Here is a 20,062-nt window from a genome sequence, read left to right on the forward strand (position 1 = left end):
TGGCCAAGGGCCCACATTCAGAGAACCACTGCCCTAGAATAACATCCCTCTGCGACAAGGGCCTCTGCCTGGTTCAATGCAATACCCCCAAACAGTGCGGGCGTGTAGCGAATTCTCGGGGAGCGTGTGTGAATGAACTCACAGAGGGGTTTGTTCTGGTGAAGGCAGAAGGGACTGGAGGGTGGCTGTGGGCCTGGGGATGGGGTCAGGAGGTGGTCAGGGGTAAACCATGAAGGGCCTCTAATCCTCATGCTAAGTCAGGGAGCCGTACATGGGCCCCCAGAGATCTACATCCTCATGGTGGAACCTGAGAATGTTATGTGGCAAAAAAGACTCTGCATCTGTGATTAAGTTAAGGACATTAGGATGGGGAAGTTATCCTGGGTTATCCCAGTGGGCCCCAAATGTAATCACAAGTTCTCTTATTAAAGGAAGGAGGCAGACGGAGAAGAGGGGAAGGAGATGTGGCTGCGGAGGCAAGAGGTCAGAGTGATGTGAAGGAGCTCACGCCAAGGAGCTCGGCGGCCCCCAGGAGCCAGAAAAGGCAAGGAGGTGGATTCTCCCATGAAGCCTCCGGGAGAACCCCACCCTACCCACACCTCAATCCCAGTCTCCTGGTCTCCCGAAAAAGCAGAGAGGAAATCTGTGTTGCTTCCAGTCACCAAGTTCACAGTCATTTGCTGCAGCGGCCCTCCCTTGGGAGCTACCCCAGCCTATTTCCAGCAGAAGCAGTGGCGTTTACTCAGCAGGGTCAGTGGAGCAGAGGGGGTGAGGCTGGGGGCCTGGGGTCAAAGATGGGGAGAGGTGATGAGGGGCGAGGTGAAGGCGGCCACCTGGGTCAGGCAAGGGCAGAGCACCCTGCTGGGGAGGAGGCTGCAGGTCGGCCACTGTCTCCTGGAGTCTCCCCTTGGCTGACTGTGCCACGCCCCTGCCCCCCTCCCGACCGCCACCACCACCAACCAAGGGCACCCGGACCTTTGGCGGTGATAAGGGTTCTCTGCCAGGTCAATGCTGGGTTTTGCGCCCAGGTGGGGAGCAGAAAGGACACACAATCGGTCATCAGGGAAGCTGGGAGCCAACCTTACGAAGGGTCACACAAGTCCCCGATCACCCGGGCAGCCTCCACTGGAAACGCAACCCCTGGCTTCCTGAACACCCACTCCCACAACCACATACGAGGCCCTCCAGCCGGTTCACCACCTCCTCCGCCGGTCCCCTCTGCCCCGCGGCTGCTGCGTGTGACCCAGGCAGGCCCGCCCTCTCAGTTGGCCTTGGCTGCCAGGGTGGCGGTGACGGTCGGAAGAGGAGGTGGACACTCACTGCCCGCCGCGTGCCGGGCACCCAGAGGACACTCAGTAACAGGGCTGCTATTTCTCCTCCTGCTCAGATCTTGGCTCTGGCTGCATCACTAGCTTGAGTTCCTTGAACAAGTCACTTCTCCAAGCCTCGTTCCCCCCATCTGTAACGTGGAAGCTAAACACCTACTTCGCAGGGCGGTACAGAGAATGAGCTGCGGCCCCGAGTCTAACGGGGCCCCGGCACCACCACCTGGAAGGTCGTTCCCATCTGCATGCAGGGCTCAGCTCGGAGGGCTGCTCCCAGGCTATCTGGGCCGTCACTGCCTCCTCTGGGCGTCCTGCACAATGTACTTCAAGGCTTAGCACACGCAGCGCTGGACCATGGCATCCGTTCCTCAACCAGACCGTGACCAGTCACAGGTGGCAAGCGTGGAAGCAGCGTGGGGGACCGGCTTTATCTCCCTTTGCAACCCAGCAGCTGGGAGGGGTGGGGATACGATGCTGTCACGGAAAGATCAATATATAGAAATAACGGCCAAGGTAAAACTGGCACCTAACGGGTGTTGGATGAGGGCTGGTCACTGCCGGTGGGTGCTTACTGGATGTCTCCCTGAGGATCTGGGGGTAAAGGCAGCCTATTAATCCAGGTCTCACTGGTTAGCACAAGAGCAAGTGGAATGACCTCCAGGCTGAACTGTGTCAGCGGCTTTTGCCTGCGTGTACACTCCGTCCTTTGCTCTGTGAACTAAATGAGCTTTGTACTTGACGCTGCTCTTCCTGAATGAAGCAGTGTGGAAAGACAGGGTCATCTCATCCTGTCTCAGACCTCGTGATCTGCACTTTGGAGAGATGTCTTTGGGCAGCTTGGAGGATGGATTGGAGAGGGAGAATCTAGAGGTGGGAGGCCTGGAGGAGGCTGGATGCAGAAGCAATGAAGTTCATTCTGGAAGAATAGCAGGGGACAGGGGGAGGGCCTGAGACCCACACTCCACACCCAGCTGCTGCAAGGGCCAGAGGGACAGAAGGCCAAGGGGTCCGGTTGGGCAGTTTTATCCCCAGCAATACCAGCTCCCAGAGGGTGTAGGTGTGCAATGGTCATCCAAGTCCAGTGCTCAGAGCTCGAGAACAGACAAGTATCCTGCCAGGGGGCTCACCGAGCTTGTTCGCATCCCTTGGCCCCCGCGTGCTTCGGGTGATTCTGGGAGGTGAGCAGGGCAGGCTGCTTGAGGACAAACCCCAGTCTCCACGAGAGGAGGACACTGAGGCCCAAGAGGGGCAGAGACGTGCTCAAGCCACAGAGCCGAGACGGGCTGTCAGAACAGACGCCGAGGCGCCTCTGCTACATCCCTGCCGCCCAGCACAGTTCCTGGCATGTGATGGGAAGTAGACACATGTTTGCAAATGAATGGATGGGTGGATGGGTGGATGGATGGATCACTCACACAGACCAGCATTCTGGGGGGCAAAGGCATGGTCTGTGGGAAGAGAAAGGAGGGTGACTTCCTGAGCATTTGTATGTGTCGGGTGTTCTCCCAGCATCCTTCACTCGCCTCAGCAGCTAGATGGAGCTCGCTAAGACCTGTGAACCTTCTCTCCAAGTGTGAGCTTCCTCGAGCCACTCAAGTCTTTGGGGAGGTTTCCCTTAATACCTCTCAGGGGCTTTGTCACAAGTGAGTTTATCTCAACCTCATTCTGACCTTGTTTTCCAGCCCAGGTACCTCTCAAGGGTGGAGTCGTGGGGCTTCCTCTCTCTTGCATGCCCTGTGTCCCAGACATCCAATGGTCTCCAAGCCCACTTTTTACTAGCCTCCTAGATTTTGCTCTATTCTCTTCCCTCTTATGGAGCAGTCCCTCATCCCCCTTCACCAATGTCCCCATCTCATTCTTCTGGTCCACATCTGAGGGGACAACCAGAGTCCTTTCTCCAAAGCACAGAGGTGATTGGGTTACCCCCATCCTAACTTCTAATCCTTCTATCTTCCCCTAAAACCTACAGTTACAATGCCCAAGCCTGGCTTTCAAGGCTGTGCCTTCCCGAAGCAGCCAAGCCTCTTTCTCCTCCCACTTGAGCACCCCACCAAGTGAGATCTGGTGCATCACAGGTGCTCAAGACTGGGCTGAATGGGGCCTCTGATTCAAGCCCCCGGCGGCAGCACTAGCGCATGGCCATTTGAGGGCTGTCGGCGGATTTAAGTGAACACCTGTGGCCACTAACTAACTGGGCAGAGTTGAGCCTCACACTTAGGACCCCCGATTGTAAGGACGAGGTAGCTAGAAGAGAGGGTCCGCCCGTTCTGAGTCAGGGGCGCTCTATGCAGATGCCAGCTCTGTGTGGGGCCCTGGCGAAGCTCTCTGAGATCTGACTGGCTCCTTTTGAAAACAGAGGTCAAAAGTTCTACCTGAGGGGGCGTTCAGGAGGATGGAGCAACACAAGGTTTGCAGAGTGCTCATGAAGGCTTCCCAGCACGCAGCATCCGAAGCAGCCCCCGGTGAACGGCTGTCAACCCAGGGGGAGACCCTCCCCTCCACCACGGTGCGTCCCGCATGCAAACTGCCAGGGAGTTACCTGTCTGTGGCTCCCTGGGGGGCCGCGACCTCAGTCCCACTCCACACCTGGAGCCTCAGCGGCCTCTCTTCCGGCCAGCTGGGTCCCTGGCTTGCATGCCTCACCAGCTGAGAGCTGTTAGACCCCAGAGAAGTTCTGCGCGCCTCGTGGCTGGCAGGGCCGCAGCGGAAGAGCTCCTGGTAAGCCGTGCGGAAGTCTCTGTTGAGCGCGGCGTACAGCACGGGGTTCAGGGCCGAGTTGGCATAGCCGAGCCACAGGACCACGTCTTCCACGGTCTTGTCGACAGCACTGTCCCCTTGCAGCCCCCGGTAAACGAACACGGTGAAGTAGGGGAACCAGCAGACGATGAAGGCCCCCATGACGGCAGCCAGTGTCACCGTGGCTTTGTGCTCCCTGAGCGTGGCCGCCCTCCACGGGCCGACGTTGTGAATCCTCCTGGCCTGTTCCCGGGCGATCCTGAAGATGCGGTAGTACGTGATGCACATGATGAGCAGCGGCAGGTAGAAGGTGACCAGCCCGTCCACCAGACCGTACACCAAGTTGACCTGGACTTTGCACTTGGGGGTGGTGTGACTGTCACTGTTGTTCTCAGGCCTGCTGTTCCATTCCAGGTGGATGGACAGGAAGGACAGGGTGATGGAGATGACCCAGATTAAGACCAGGGAGATGGCGACCCGGACCGGGGTGACCAGCATGGGGTAGCGCAGGGGGTCCGTGACGGCGCAGTACCTGTCAAGGCTGATCATGAAAAGGTTGAGGATGGAGGCCGTGCAGAGCATGACATCCAGGCTGGTATAGATGTCGCAGAAGACCTTGCCGAAGCTCCACTGGCAGGACAGCTGGTGGAAGGCAGAGAAGGGCAGCACCAGGAGGCCGAGCAGCAGGTCAGTAATGGCCAGGGACACAATGAAGCAGTTGGTCAGGCTGCGGAGCCGGCGGTTCAAGCCCACTGCCAGGCAGACGACCACATTGCCAGCGATGGTGATGAGGATGAGGAGGGTGAGGACTACGGTGACAGTGACCTTGAACGCGGCAGGGTCCAGGCAAGAGGAAGAGGCCGTGCCATTGGACGCCATCCTGGGTCCCTACAGCTCCTGCCCCTGTGGCCCCCTGCCCCCACCCCAGGCCCACGGTTGCTCCTCTTCCAGCTACCCAGCAGGTCAATTATGTCCACCACTGGGTTCCAGTCTGCCCAGCAGAGCCGAGAGAAGTATCCAAATGTGGGGAGGCTCCAGGGACCAAGCTAGTGCTGTTTTTTGTAGAAATAAATAAAATGATCTCCAAGAAGGTGGGGGGCATGAGTGGGAAGGAAGATGAGGGACATCTAGTTCTCCAAGCGAGGTTCCTGTTTCAAACCACAGTCCTCAAATCGCCTCTGACAGAGCCGACTTCCTCCCAGGACTGAACACATCTCCACTCTCCAGCTTTTGCGTGGAGACTGAGGCACTGGGGCGTGAGTCTGGAGGTGGCTTTGGTTTTATTGGGGAGGTTTCATGTGGAGCTATGGCTGCAGCCTTCTCCATGGTAGACGGCTGCCCCCATCCAGGTGATGGGGGTCCGGCACGGCTGCTTCGCCCTCTAGGGTCCCCTGGAAAGTGTGAGCTAGAAACACAAAGATGGAGTTTTGAGCATGTTGAAACCAGACCGACAGTATGTATAACCCAATTCAAAATGAACAGTTCTAGACCTTGACCTCACTCCAAGACATCCGGAGGCCAGGCCGGCATCTCTCCTTAGAAGGGACCAGGGCAATCAGGATACAGAGTGAGAGGAGGAAGGGACACGGCACGCGAGGGGCTGACCACCAAGTCATCACAGGGTACACAGTAGGACAGGCTCACGTTCATACTGTTTACATTAGAGATTCTAGACTCAGACTCTACGCTCTGAGAAAACAGGCGCTGCATCTGCTCGGTCACTGCTGGTTCCCAGGGCCTGGCTCCACCAGAAGGCATTACGCCTAGATGGATAAATGATAAAATGAATGAAAAAAATAGCCAGTGTTAATACACTGACTCTGCCTAGTGCTGAGAGCAGCATTCTACACTCTTGCTTTATGAAACATCACCACGCTCTGAACAAGAAGCCAACCAGCTTTTTCTGGAGAGGGCCAGCCAGTGGGCTTTGTGTCTGCTTTGTGTCCTGCGAGCTCTCTGCCGTGACTGACTTAACTGTTCCGTGTGAGGGCACCTCCACAGACAATGCGCAGATGAGTGATCCTGGGCGTTACTGTAGACACTGAAATGTGAATGTCACATCGTTTTCATGTGTGGCAAAATCTTCTTCTCTTGAATTTTTCTCAAACTCTTTAAAGCAAAATGTAAAATTTTGCAAATGCAAAATTTTTGCAAAATGCAAAAAATGTAAAATTGCTATTCTTAGTTCACGTGAGGCACAAAACCAAAGAGAGGACCAGATCTAGCCTGCCGTCCCAGTCTGCCAACTGCAGCCCCACCCGTGCTCTGGACATCTCTCTAAAGCTCACTTTCCAGGTCAGCGGGTGCAGACCTCACTCAGTCTTTCAAATGGCTGCATAACAGTCTGTGGGGTGGCTGGCCGTGGTTTGTCTGTGATCACTCTATCACAGATATTCTGGTGGTTTCTAGTTTCTTCCTTCCTCCCTCCATTCCTCCTTCCTTTCCACCTCTGGTCCCACATCAAACATCACTTCAGTGGAATGAATACCTGGGCACGCCATGCTTCTTTCGGTTAAATATCAGGTTAAATTCCTTCTTATTGGTGATAGTCTATGATTCTGATCCATGCAAAACAAGCTAAGGCCCTGCTTGATTCCTGTGCCCTTTCTCTCAAGCGGATCCTGGTTTTCCAGAGAACGGCCAGCAGCAGCAGTCTCCTGGGATCTGGGAGTGTGCAGAGAATCAAGCTGAGAGCGGAACTCCTCTCAGGAAGGAGCTCAACACCATCTGACACAAACGAAGCCTCAGTCTCTTGGCCTGGAGTGGTTTTGCAATCTGAATAAGAGAGGCATCATTTAATCGCAACGGCTATGTCGGTGCAGGGATCACAGCTCCTGGTCACCTTCTGCCATTCCAGCTGGCTCAGCCACCTAGCCTAGTAGTCTGGGCCTCTAAGTATTATTTTTAGAAGATCTTTTCATTACATAAATAGCCCAAACAGTACGGCTGTTACTGCCACACTTAATTAACTTTGGAGGGGGTAGGAGCAAGACTGTTTGGTTTGGTTTTTTTTTTTTTTTTTGAGAACCCCTATTTCTGATCAAAATTTCCTCTGAGTTTCCTTAATAGCCAGGATTAGGTATTTTGAACTGATGTTTTAGTTAACGTTTGAAGACTTTCAAATCTGCATAAACCGGCCTCTTATATAATTAAAAATTAATTCTTCTTTCCCTCCCTCCCTCCTCCCTTCTGTCACCTCCCTCTCTCTGCTCTTTCCAGCAAATATTTCTTTCAGAACCTACAACGTGCCCAATGTTTTTTGAGGGGCTGGGGCCATGGCCACAACCACCACAAAGAAAGCGCTGATTCCTTTCTTCATGGAGCTCCTGGAGCTTCAAAGAACAACCACTTCGGTTGTGTTTCTGTTTTATAGCCTAAGTCCCAGAAGTTTCTAGTGACCTTCCTGAAGGCAGGAGCTTTCATGTGGAGCTTTGGGGGTAGAATGATGGCCCTAGAGCGTGATGGCCCTTGGGGTCATGACCCCAAGATCACTGTCTTTGTGATCACCATCGTTGTTACCATCACAGCTAACATAAAAAACACTTTCTTGAACCTTCCTTTCAAACTTTAAAAGCGATGACATTGCTTATTGCAGTAAACCAAGGGCTCTGAGGTATACAGGAAGGGCCAACTGTTTGGATCATTGCATACCCAAGCCCTCACACTGGGAAGGTGACCTTTGCTGACCGTTTGGTGTTATGGGGACCATCCATTCTTTCTCTGAGGCTCTGCCTGTACCAGACACATGTAGGACACTGTTCTGATACTTCCTTTCCTCATTTCTTTCAAAATCTCTACTATATAGTGGACACCCTTCTAGATCACTTAGATCTAATGCATTCTATTGAGAAGCTAGACTGTGGCAACAACCACCACGATCACAAGAAGAGCCATGAGCAAGGAGGTCTGCGGCAGCAGGTTTGCAAGTGGCAACTGATGAGAGATGATCTGAGTGCCTATCAGCAGGGGAATGGTTCAACCCAAGATGGAGCATCTGCACTACAGCAGGGTCCTGGGCAAGGCGATTTCATGCATATTAAGCGGAAGATCTCAGCCACACAATGACTGCCCACGAGAGGAATCTGTTGCTATTTAACAGTTGAGGAGAACGAGGCTCAGACGGGCCCGGTGGTGTCACACCCTTAGTGAGTGTCCAGAGAGCCTGGATTCAAACTCAGCTTACGTCCCTCCAGCTGCCTTCAGGCCCACGTCAACTTGTCCTTCTAAGTGGGTCTCGGCAGATAGTCCTGTTGTCTCCCTCACTCTGCCATTCTGGCACCCCAACTTTCACCCAAATGCACCCAGTCTCTCGCTCCAGACTCTGCCTTTGCTGTCTTCTTCACTCCAAGTCCCGTTCTTCCTTGTCTTCAGTCAACGACGCCCTTTCAAGGCCTAGCTCAAACACTGGTCCCCAAACCCTCCCCCACCATCTGAGAGCATGGTGTTGTTTTGAAATCTTCTGAAAGCCAACATGGTGTAAAGTAAAGAAGACGTTATTTTAGGACCCATCTTGCTAACGGACGCACAAAATAAATCTAGATAAAGCACAGATGCTCAGACACACTTCGCAGCTTGATGATGAGATGCCGAATGTGGTTCCCAGGGAAGGAGCTTGGGGGTGGGGGGTGGGGGGGGGTTGTGCATGCAGGCTGCCTCTATAATTGCTCACCGCCAAACAAACCTGAACGTTATTTTTGCTTTTCACCTTTTTGTTTTTTCATAAAAGCAAAAATCCTCCTTGGATTTCTTTCGGTATGAAACAGGTAGGTCTTTCGTGAAAGAGAAGTGAGGTAAAGCAAACTTTCAAAAAGCGGGGGGTCCCTGTACCTCTGTCTCCCTGAAGCCTGCAGGCAGGGGTACCCTCCCCTGTGCTGGGTTATAGCGGCTCAGACAGTAAAGAGTCTGCCTGCAATGCAGGAGACCCAGTTCGATCCCTGGGTCAGGAAGATCTCTTGGAGAAGGGAATGGCACCCCACTCCAGGATTCTTGCCTGAAGAATTCCACAGACAGAGCCTGGAGGGCTATAGTCCATGGGGTTGCAAAGAGTCGGATTCAACTGAGCAACTGACACTTCTACTTTCACTCCATACTGTTGGCACCTGGCTTTGTTAATATGGCTCAGTGTCTGTCTGCAAGCAGGGCCTGGATCTAGACCACCTGTCCCCAGCTTCCATGCACCCATCCATCTGTCCTCCCAGCCAGCCAGCCAGCCAGCCAGCCAGCCAGCCAGCCAGCCAGCATTTCTTGTTGTCTAAAGGAGAGGCCCAGGGTACACAGAGTGAGTGTGTGTGTGAAAATGATATGGAATTTTCATTAAAACCGGCTTCAGCCACTTCCTGTCCCAGTCTTGCAGGCTGACCACAGATATTGCAGTTGTATGTGTCACACTGCTTCCTCTTATGTCATCTCAGTTTTCGCCTTAAGAGTCTCTGAAAAAAACACTTTCTGAAGAATTTGCTTATGGGGTGCTGTGCCCCTTACTGTCCCCTGGGGAGATTTCTGATCTTCATCTACAGTCATCACCTGGCAAATGCAGCCATAACAAAAAGTGGTGCCCTGCTCAGAGTCTGATTCATCACATCAAGCACCTCTGGGAGGCCAAGGTGGCCAATTAGCCTTCAAGAGCAGCCACAGCTGAGTGTGTTAAAAGCACTCAGTGAGCTCAGAGATGTGTATTAAACCCACTGTGCTGGGCTCTGCACGGGGAAGTCTGCTTTGATCACCTCCGATGACCAGCCTCGGTCATCTCTAAGTACAGACAGATCTTTGACGTGACTTTCAAGGTTCTGCGTGACCTGGTTTTGTCTTTTCTCCTTAGCTCTAGCTCCTGCCTGCCTGGTGCCCTTTAGCTGGACAACACTTGTAGAAATAGCTCTGGTGGCATTTAATTCCTCCTGATTTTAAAGTCCTAGGCCCATTACGACTCTGTGCCTTTGTACATGCTATTCCCACTGCCTGGAATGCCCCTCTTCCCTTCCAGGCCTGGGGAACTCACACTCTTCCCTGAAGACCTGGCTGTCTCTGTCACCTCCTCCAGGAAGTCTTTCAGAGTCTTCCAGAGGCACCTGCTCCATCTCCTCTCACGTCTGCCTCCCACTTATACCCACCTCTAATAGAGGCTTGCAATTTCTGGGGGGCACAGGAGAGAGAGGTTCTTTAACTCTCCACTGGGTAGAAATCTGAGTTTCCAGGGCCCTTGGAAAATTCTCCTCTGGATGTGGTCCTTGGTGATTCCTCATCAAAGTGTGTCTCCCTAGGAATGTGCTGTGGTGGGTGGAATGTGGAACACCACGACCCTGCTCAATCCTCTCCTGTGACTGCAAAGAAAATGGGGCTTGAAGTGTTGAAGGTCACCCCCCAGCAGAGGTATAGCCCAAAGGCCCACCAGGTCTGCCTAATGCCCAATGCCCCTCTCACTGCTGCCCGCCCACAGATTCCTGCGAGAGATGCCACGGACAGTCTGTTTTATTAGCCAACAGAGGAGCCAAGCCATAGTCTGGGGGTTGAGGTCTTCTCCCATAAAATTTTATCAAACTGAGTCCAACACTTTTCTTTCCGTTTTCACTAAGAAGTGAAATGAAGCTCCCCCTTTGCAGTTTAAGTACCTATCCCTCCAGGCAAAGCCACTGGGGGAGTAGCTGGCAATTTGGGGGAATCAGTTAAAGCTCCTTTGGGTTTCTCACTCAACCTGGAAGATGAATCCAATTCTCCAAGCAATCGTTTACAATAGGAAAAGAAAATGATATTCACCAGGCAACTGTTGTGTGCTAAGGGAGCACACAGTGGCTTCTGGGGGAGCCAGTGGGCAAGTCTGTGGAGTAGGTCATGTGATCCTTGTTGTGCAAAATTGACATGCCTACAAGTGAAAGGACACCCAGGGGCTGAAAGACAAGGACTTTGACACTGGATGAATCTGGGTTTCAACCTCAGTGCTGCCATTTAGGAGCTTGGTGACCCTGGGCATATGGCTGCAACCTCTCTGAGCCTTAGCTTTCTTTTATAAAATGGGGGTAATGATATGTTCTTCTTCACTTGGTGGTTGTGAAAATGCAGAGAGCAAAGGTGTGTAAAACACTCTGTGCCTGGCATATGGCAGGTTACATTAAATATAATAATAGTATAAGAATAATAGTTCATAGTAACAAAAATGTTACCTTTTATTATTGTCAAAGGCCCCATAGCCAGGAAACTGCATTCACACATGCTCTATAAATGTAGGGAGTGGATCCCAGGGCAGACACTGTGCTGAGTGCCAGGGGACGGCGGTGAACATGGAAGACAAATCTTGGAACTTCTACGACAGCGTGGTGGTGGTTGGGGTTGTGCGGGGGCAAACATGAAGTAACTCCGAGCAGAGCTGCTGATTCAACTGCAGTAGGTTGACAGTTCTATAAAGGGGGACTGTAAGGAGCCACAGGCTTCCCTGGCAGCTCAGCAGGTAAAGAATCCGCCTGCAATGCAGGAGACCCCGGTTCGATCCCTGGGTTGGGAAGTCCCCTGGAGGAGGGCATGGCAACCCACTCCTGTATTCTTGCCTGGAGAATCCCATGGACAGAGGAGCCTGGCGGGCTACAGCCCATGGGGTCGCAGAGTCGGACACGACTGACTCAGCCCAGGAGCCACAGTGATACACGGTGGAGGGACCCATCCTGCTCTGGAGGGTATGTGATTTGAGATCTGAACAGATAGGAAAAGGGTCACTCAGTGAAAACAGGTGATGAGCAGGCTCCAAACAGAGGACAGCTGCTACAAACACTGGGAGGCAGAGAGTTGGGGATGTCGGCAGAACCGTAGGAACCCTTGGGGGTCGGGGGGGTGAGTGGAGGATGGCACGACTGGAAGCCCAGAGGGGGCTTTACGTCCAGCAGTCCTGCGGGGACACCAGGGGGTGGGGGTGGCCGCAGGGTGGCAGGGAGCCTCACTGGGCCCTGCTGGCTGCCCCCAGTTATCACTGCTGGCAATGAGATGCAGGGGTCACTGGGTCCCTGGCAGGCAGTTCATCTTTACGAGCCATAATGTTCCAGAACATCGCCCCGTCACTTGGTCATTTCGGATGTTCTGGGTACTGGGTGCTGCGGGCATCAGAGAGTGGCCCCAGGGTCAGCTCCCCCAGGAGCACTGCCCGCTCGGGAGTCCCAGAGGCGCCTGGGAAGTGGAAGCTATGTCAGCGGGGTGACTCTCATTCTTGAAGGAGGGAAGACGGGCCTTCTAAGCTCCGCTGTGGCTGCAGACAAAGGTGCTGAGCAGCGTGCCTGGAGGCCAGGTGGCGGGGGCCACGCCACTTCAGAAAGGCTGGCGGGCTCTGGGACTCCACCACTGGGAGCCCGGGATGCAGGGTAGGGCCCAGAGGTGCACCCATAGGGTGAGGCGGGTCCAGCCTCCAGCAGTCCAGACACTGCCTAATGATGGGGGCGGGGGCCATGGGGGGTGTGGGGAGCAGCGGGGGGCTGTGGGAACTGGGAGGATGCTGTGGGTGATGCTGTGGGTGGTGGCAGGTGACAGCAGTGTGTGTGTGCAGAAGGCAACATTTTATGGGGCCTGGAAAACCCCACGGATGCTAAAAACAGACAACTGACCCAGCAGTTGCACTTTGAGAAATTCATCATATGACCTGGAAATGGTGTTCAAGTGCCTGTGGCAGCACACAATGCAATCGTCAAAAGGACAAGTGCACCAGTTTCTCATATTTTTAGATTCCACATATAAGTGATATTATACAGTATTTGTTTGTCTGTGTCTGACTTATTTCACTTCGGCATAATAGCCTCCAAGTTCATCCATGTTGCTATCAATGGCAATATTTCCTTCTTTGCTGTGGCTGGATACTACTCCATGGTATATATGTCCCACATCCTCTTTATCCATTCATCTGTTGATAGACACTTAGGTTGCTTCCATACCTTGGCGACTGTAAATAACACTGCTATGAACATTGGAGTGCGTGTTTCTTTTCAAATTAGTGGGTTGTTTTTTTTTTTTTTTTTTTTTTCAGATATATCCAAGAGTGAAATTGCTAGGTCATATGGTAGCTCTAGTTTTAGTTTTTTGAGAAACTTCCTTGTTTTCCAAAAAAGAAGCAGACTCACAGACACAGAGAACAAACTAGTGGTTACTAGTGGGGAGAAGGATGGGAGGGAGGGACAATATAAAGGTAGTGGATTAAGAAGTACAAACTATTATGGATAAATAAGCTACAAGGATATATTGTAAATGTTGTTATTCACTATCTTGTATGCCTGTAACTTACATAATACCATATATCAACTGTACTTGGATAAAAAAATTAAAATTAAAGAAAGGACTATTGAAGGCTTTGGGGCTGATGTGGAATGGTTCTGCATGTGTGAGTGTGACATGCTAAAGGGGGAACGTGCGCGTGTTCTTGTGGTCTTGCACTGACACGCAGACTGGTCCAGGAAGGACACACGTGAAAAGGGGCTGACTGCTCCCAGAGGGGTTGATGGGGGCTCAGCCGAGGGTGCAGGATAAACTTCCTTCCTCATATGTCCCTTGGAACCTTGGGAATCTTTTTACCTATAGTCAGTGCCATGGTTTTTCCAGTAGTTATGTACAGATGTGAGAGTTGGACCATGAAGAAGGCTGAGCGCCGAAGAACTGATGATTTCAAATTGTGGTGCTGAAGAAGATTCTTGAGAATCCCTTGGACAGCAAGAAGATCAAACCAGTCAATCTTAAAGGAAATCAACCTGGGATATTCATTGGAAGGACTGATGCTGAAGCTGAAGCTCCAATACTTTGGCCACCTGATGCAAAGAGCCAACTCACTGGAAAAGACCCTGATGCTGGGAAGGATCAAGGGCAGGAGGAGAAGGGGGCGACAGAGGATGAGATGGTTGGATGGCATCACTGACTCAATGGATGTGAGTTTGAGCAAACTCTGGGAGATTGTGAAGGACAGGGAAGCCTGGCGTGCTGCAGTCCATGGGGTCGCAAAAAGTCGGACACGACTGAATGACTGAACAATGACAGCCGTGGGCAGACATCACCTATGGCCAAACTAACAGCCAGGCCACAGGGCTTGACCAGCAGAGAAGGGCAGAGGGAAGGCACCCAGGTGGAAGGAACAACAGCAAAGGAAAGGCGGCCGTGTGCTCAGGTGATGCTTAAGAGCGGGACCTGGAGCGTCGGGGCTCCAAGCCAGGGCTGGCACTCGGTCTACCCAGTCAAGAGTAGAATTGATGCTTTTGAACTGTGGTGTTGGAGAAGACTCTTGAGAGTCCCTTGGACTGCAAGGAGATCCAACCAGTCCATCCTAAAGGAGATCAGTCCTGGGTGTTCATTGGAAGGACTGATGCTGAAGCTGAAACTCCAATACTTTGGCCACCTGATGTGAAGGGTTGACTTATTGGAAAAGACCCTGATGCTGGGAAAGATTGAAGGCGGGAGGAGAAGGGGACGATAGAGGATGAGATGGTTGGATGGCATCACCGACTCTATGGACAGGGCTTTGAGTAAGCTCTAGCAGTTGGTGATGGACAGGGAGGCCTGGCATGCTGCAGTCCATGGGGTTGCAAAGAGTCAGACATGACTGAGTGACTGAACTGACTGACTATTCAGTCAAGAGCCCCTTACTAGTAAGTCCTCTGCTCCAAGCTCACCCTCAGATACCCCTCTTTCCGCAGTCACTGCATAGGACTGGTCAGGTCCAGCCCTCCAATTACTTCTCCTGTCATTTGCAAAAAGATGATGATGCCTGCCAAGCCCTAGCCCTGCATGATCTGGCCTCTGCCAACCTTTCCAGCCAGTTCTCAGGGTGGGGAGTGGAAATGTAGCTGTGAGGGGAGTGCTAAGGAGTTTGCACTTAGTTCTAAGGGCAGCAGGCCAGCCCTGGAGGTTCAATCAACAGGTCCGAGATTGCCTAGAGAACTGGTGGCATGCAGGACACCACCCTCTTGATCCCAGTCAGCCGTCAATCAATGAGGCACTTCTGACCGGTGAACATACGTCAAATAGGCTCCACAACATGCTTAGGGCCATCTGCTCTCTGAACATCCTCTCACTCACGCTTCACCACAACATCCTGTGGCAAGAGGTCTTTTCCTCATTTTAAAAATGCAGAAACCCAGGTTCAGGAAAGTGAGGTTGCCCAAAGTCTCAATATCACTAAGTCAAAAAGTCAGAATTTGAATCCCCGTCTGTCTGACTCCATAATCCTGGTTTTCAGTTGCTATTATTTCAGCTTTCCTACAGAGAAAGAAACTACACCCTTCAGGCTTTCCAAAGAGATGATGTGAGTTCTCCGGGCATCCGCAGCCGAAGGTGCTTCCTCTTTTGCTGTCTTTGATCTTCGTGGTTGTAGATTTCTAACTCCTTCCCCACAGGGGGCTTGACGTTCGGTAAAAGCCTCATATGGCAGTAAACAATTTCTGGCTGAGGTTGTTCATTAGAGAGAAAGGCCTTGGGCTCCTGGTGATCTTAGTTTTTGGTTCCACCCTTTCCTGTCTCTGAGCTGACAGGGATCCGAAGCTGGGATTGTTTTCACTTCTGCTCTCAAGCCCGTCTTGTCCCAAACACTGCAGCCCCCTTGATGGGGGAGAGTGCCCCCTCTGCACAGGCTGAGAGGTGAACGGACCCAAATATCACCTGGAATTTGGGGCAGGTTCTGTAACCGCTGCTGTTGGCACAACCAAAGACGAGCCCCACCCATGTGTGAAAGGCATGGTGCAGCAAAGCGGACTTCTCCTGTGACGACTGTCCTCACTCGGGCATTACAGTGCAGGGAAGATGACTGGGGCTGGAAGCCAGGACACTGGCCTCTTCCATCCGCTGAGCACCCACAGGTAACTTAGTATCTCTGGGCTGCTCTTCGGTACTCAGTCGTGTCTGACTCTTTGCGACCCCTTGGACTGTGGACTGTAGCCCACCAGGCTCCTCTGTCCATGGGATTCTCCAGGCAAGAACTCTGGAGTGGGTTGCCATGTCCTACTCCCAGGGATCTCCCCAACCCAGGGAGTGAACCCACATCTCTAGAGTCTCCTGCCTTGACAGGCAGATTCTTTACCGCGCACCACCTGGGAAGCCCCAAATATCTCTGTGAGGCAGAGATTATTATGAGTCCCATTTGACAGATTGTGAAACTCAGGTTCAGACATTAAGTCACTTGTCCAAAGGTGCATAGCTGGAAAAGAGACAGGCAGGGCTTTGAACCAGATCTAACTCCACTGTCTCTGAATGTCCATAGCCAACCGCCCTGCCCCGCCACCAACTAAGACATGCATATAATTCAGTTCATTTGCTGACTATTTGTGTGACCAGTCCTTGCTGAGGTGTTTTCTTTTCAGTGAGAGACCCCAGATCATCTGACTGGCCTCTGCCAACGGTTGATGTGGGAAGCTGAAGCCACATCGGGTGACAACAAATTCCCTTGGTCACTGTTGTTTAGGAGCATCTCTATTTCTCCCCCTTTTTTTCAGTTTAGGTGAAGGGCACATAAGATCAAAGTGCACAGTTCAATGGCATTCAGTCCATTCATGATGTTGTGTAACTTCCATCTCTACTTGGTTTTCAAACATAGTCATCATCTTGAAGGGAACCTATACCTGTTAAGCAATCACTTCCTGTCTCCGGTTCCCGGCAACCACTGACTTGCTTTCGGGCTCCATAGAATTTGCCTATTCTGGACATCGGGGACACAAAGGGAAGGAGGATCTCTGAGTCTCTTTTCTAGCCTCTGATTTCCCTTCAATCACCTCGGGGCTCAGGCTACACATTCAAGCATCATCCTGGACCACTGTCTTTCCTTCGTCCCCAACATTCAACCCATCAGCAAAGTGGATGCATTTTCCCTCTGAAATACATATGTCTTGGATGAGGCTACTTTCTTTGGTTGCTGCCATCCTGGTCCTCATCCAAGCCAGCAGCATCTCTTGTCTGGGCTTCTGTGACAGCTGTCCACAGGCATCTCTGCTGCCCTCTTTGGTCTCCAGCACTGCCCTCCTGCTTCTGTCTCATCCACACTGTGCCTTACACACGCTCCTTGGATCACAAGACATCCCGCCCCTGGGATCCGTGCCCCATCTCTCTGACCTCCTTCCTCAGCCTCAGGGCTCACCGGGTACCCGACCACTCTGACCCTGCCCCAGAGCCTTGGACATGCACCGTCTCCTCCTCAGGCCTCTGCCTTGATCTGCTGCTGACGTGGGTGGACATTGGCATCTTGGCTCAAATATCAGTTCTGTGGAGGGCATCCTCCTTGACCCTTGGAGCAGCTCCTGGACCCTCACCATATCCCCTCCACCTGGCTCTTCACAGAGAAAGCCAATATTTTTTTGACATTTTTTTCTTTTTTCCCCGATTTGTTCACTGTCTCTCTCTCCAAAATAGAATATAGGCATCATTTTTTGTTCCCTGACAGGCACTTAATGGGGGCTCAATTCATATTTATTGGGTTGACTAATGCATACTGAAAACAACCATCATTGCAGGATAATACCACATTTAGGGGGTGCTTTGAAAGTGTAAGCAATGTTCTAAGAACTGATATTTACGTACTTTATCCCATTTAATCTCTCTGCAACAGCCTTCCTACATGGCCACCATTACTTATCTCCACTTTATAGACGAGGAACTTGAGGTTTATGGTGCTTTGTAACCTGACCAAAGCCCATGACCAGACTTGAGGTAACAAGTGTGACCAAAGTCCTACAGCTCACTGGGTCACCTTACAGATATCCACAGCAAACAGCGAAGGCTTGCCAGGAACAGTCACACACTGGTTATCTTGGGTAATCCTCTCTGCCCTCCCCCACTTTCCACTCCCTCCACGTGCCATTACTTCAGAGTGAGTCCAGGAGAGCTCCCTGCGGAGCTGCCAGGGCAGTCACTATTACCACACTTTGCAAAGACGGCTCAGAGAGGCCGAATGCCTGGGCTGAGGTCACGCAGCTGCCAGAGGAGGGAAGGGCCCTCTAGGCTTCCAATTGCCAACAGCATACCCTGTCTGAAGCCTACTGTGTTTCCAAACCTCATGCATTCATGGACCAACTCCACGATTTTGCCAAACCCACAAAATATACCAGTTCTATTTTGTACTTAACATTTTTCTTTAAAGTGATAGAATGAATTGCAAAAGGAATTTTGTCTTATTATTACAATAGCCACCAGGATCACTTTCCCTCAAATAGGCTACCCTGAAAACAAAGGCAGTGGAAACAGAGCTGATGTTATTAAATTCCATGTAGCTGCTGCTGCCTGAAAAGCCAGCCCAACCCTCTCCTAGTTAGAAAGGCTGTGCTACAAAGGTGTTAAAGACACATTAGCACCTAACTGATAACTTTCCTTGCACAAAGAAGAAAGTCTGAAGGAGAACTAAAAAGCCAATCTGTTCACCGTGTGATGGGATGGTTGTTGTTATCTGAGACAACTGCCATCCAAGTCCACCCCAGGACACTCAGGGCCACCTGCCACACTTGAGTATTTTGCTCAACCCAGGAAGCTAACACTGTGTAGTGGAGAGGAACCAGGAACCTGTCGGAGGCTCAGTTTTCCCATCTGTAAATGAGCAGAAAACCACAGCATGCAATGCTGGCAAGATGAAATGTGAAGGTAACGGGATGCTAGAGACGTGATGGTTCCTTGGTAAATGTCTCTCCCTGCCCCCTGGCCATTCTCTGGTCTTCTCGCCCACCCTCCTGCAAGAGAAGGCACCCAGGTAAACATGTCTTCATCTGGAAGATCTGAGCACAGGGGTAGGTAGCTCCTGGGCAGCCCTGCACAGTCTCCATGGCTGGCTGGGACCATGTGTGGGTCAGAAGGCTTCTCCTCCCAGCCCGCCTCTCACCGATCCCCATCTCAGCCCTGAGTTCGAATCCCATCTCTGCTACTTGCCAAGGAGGCACTGTTAGCCAGGCAGCTTTGCCTTGAGCCTCGGTTTCCCTTTCTGCAAAATGGGGATACTAGTCCCAAACACACAAGGGTATAGAATGGCTGGTGATGGGTTAAGAGCAAGGCACCTCCAGGACCAGGGACCTGGGCCACGTTCTGGCCCCGCTGCTTCTTTATGCAGCCATAGGGAGCAAGGGCTTGGATTCTTCCCATCTCAGATTCCTCACCGGGCACAATGGAAATAACAGGAACTTCCCCGTTATCCTACTGTTGTGAGGAGTAGTTGGGCAAATGTGTGTGAAGCTCCAGAGACTAAGTGCTGAGTGCAAGGGAGCGCTCTGCAGACGCACAAACACTCGGCACAAGGCCGGGACTAGAACCCGCCTCCCTACAGCTGCCCACTGGCCTCCTGATCCCTTCTCCCCACAAGGCCCCCCTACACCCCCTCCCTCAGCTACACGCTCCCAGCCCCCCAGCCTCCAGCCCCCAGCCCTGGGGACCAAATCACTGCTGCTTGGCTTCTACTCCGGGTGCAGGCTTTCTGAAGATGCTCACTCAAGACAATTCCAAATACACACAAAACTGTAGGCTTAACTGTATTATTTATGACAGGTGATGCTGCAAATGACTTTTATATGTTCAAAACTGGAAGAATAGTGGCATAAATTATGTCCTAATGGAATTACTAGAGCTGCTGCTGTCACATTTTGGAAACTATGAAATAAGGGGAAATGCTTACATTTAAGTAGTAAAGCAGCAGGATTCAGATTGTATACAGAGGATGACTGCAGCTATGAACTCCTACCCTGTTAACCAGCTGGAGAGAAACACAACAAATAAAGTTTATGTCTAGAAGGACGGGCTGGATGGTAATAGTGGCTTTCTGATGGTGATACAATTATTTGTTACTGTTTTCTTCTACATCTCCTTATTCAAAATCTTCTACACTTGAGAATGAAGCCTACTGGGACTAAAAAGCAGCATGAAGATGCAGAAGTGTGTCTAATATATTCTCCTTATGTCAAAGGTGAGAATACATACATATATATGTAAACATGTGTTTATATGTGGTGCTTCCCAGGTAGCGATAGCAGTAAAGAATCTCCCCTGGAGGAGGGCATGACAAGCCCCTCCAGTATTCTTGCCTGGAGAATCCC

At 51.7% G+C, this 20,062-nt stretch overlaps 1 protein-coding gene across 6 annotated transcripts in view; it reads right to left on the reverse strand.

The window, feature by feature from the left end:
- Positions 1-20,062, reverse strand: part of HRH2 (histamine receptor H2) — a 47,910-nt gene that overhangs the window by 18,861 nt on the left and 8,987 nt on the right. For 5 of the 6 annotated variants that reach the window (XR_006269857.1, XR_006269858.1, XR_006269856.1 and 2 more), the window contains exon 2: positions 3,865-5,466. Coding sequence is in view for 3 of the 6 variants with exons in the window: in XM_043470674.1 (XP_043326609.1) it covers positions 3,865-4,940 (1,076 nt within the window). In the remaining 3 variants the exon portion in view is untranslated. Of the gene's footprint in view, positions 1-3,864; positions 5,467-6,549; positions 6,837-20,062 lie in introns of all 6 variants that reach the window. The other variant, XM_043470673.1, reaches the window with a different exon arrangement.

This window comes from Cervus canadensis, chromosome 6, assembly GCF_019320065.1.
Source record: "Cervus canadensis isolate Bull #8, Minnesota chromosome 6, ASM1932006v1, whole genome shotgun sequence".
Classification (NCBI taxonomy): domain Eukaryota; kingdom Metazoa; phylum Chordata; class Mammalia; order Artiodactyla; family Cervidae; genus Cervus; species Cervus canadensis.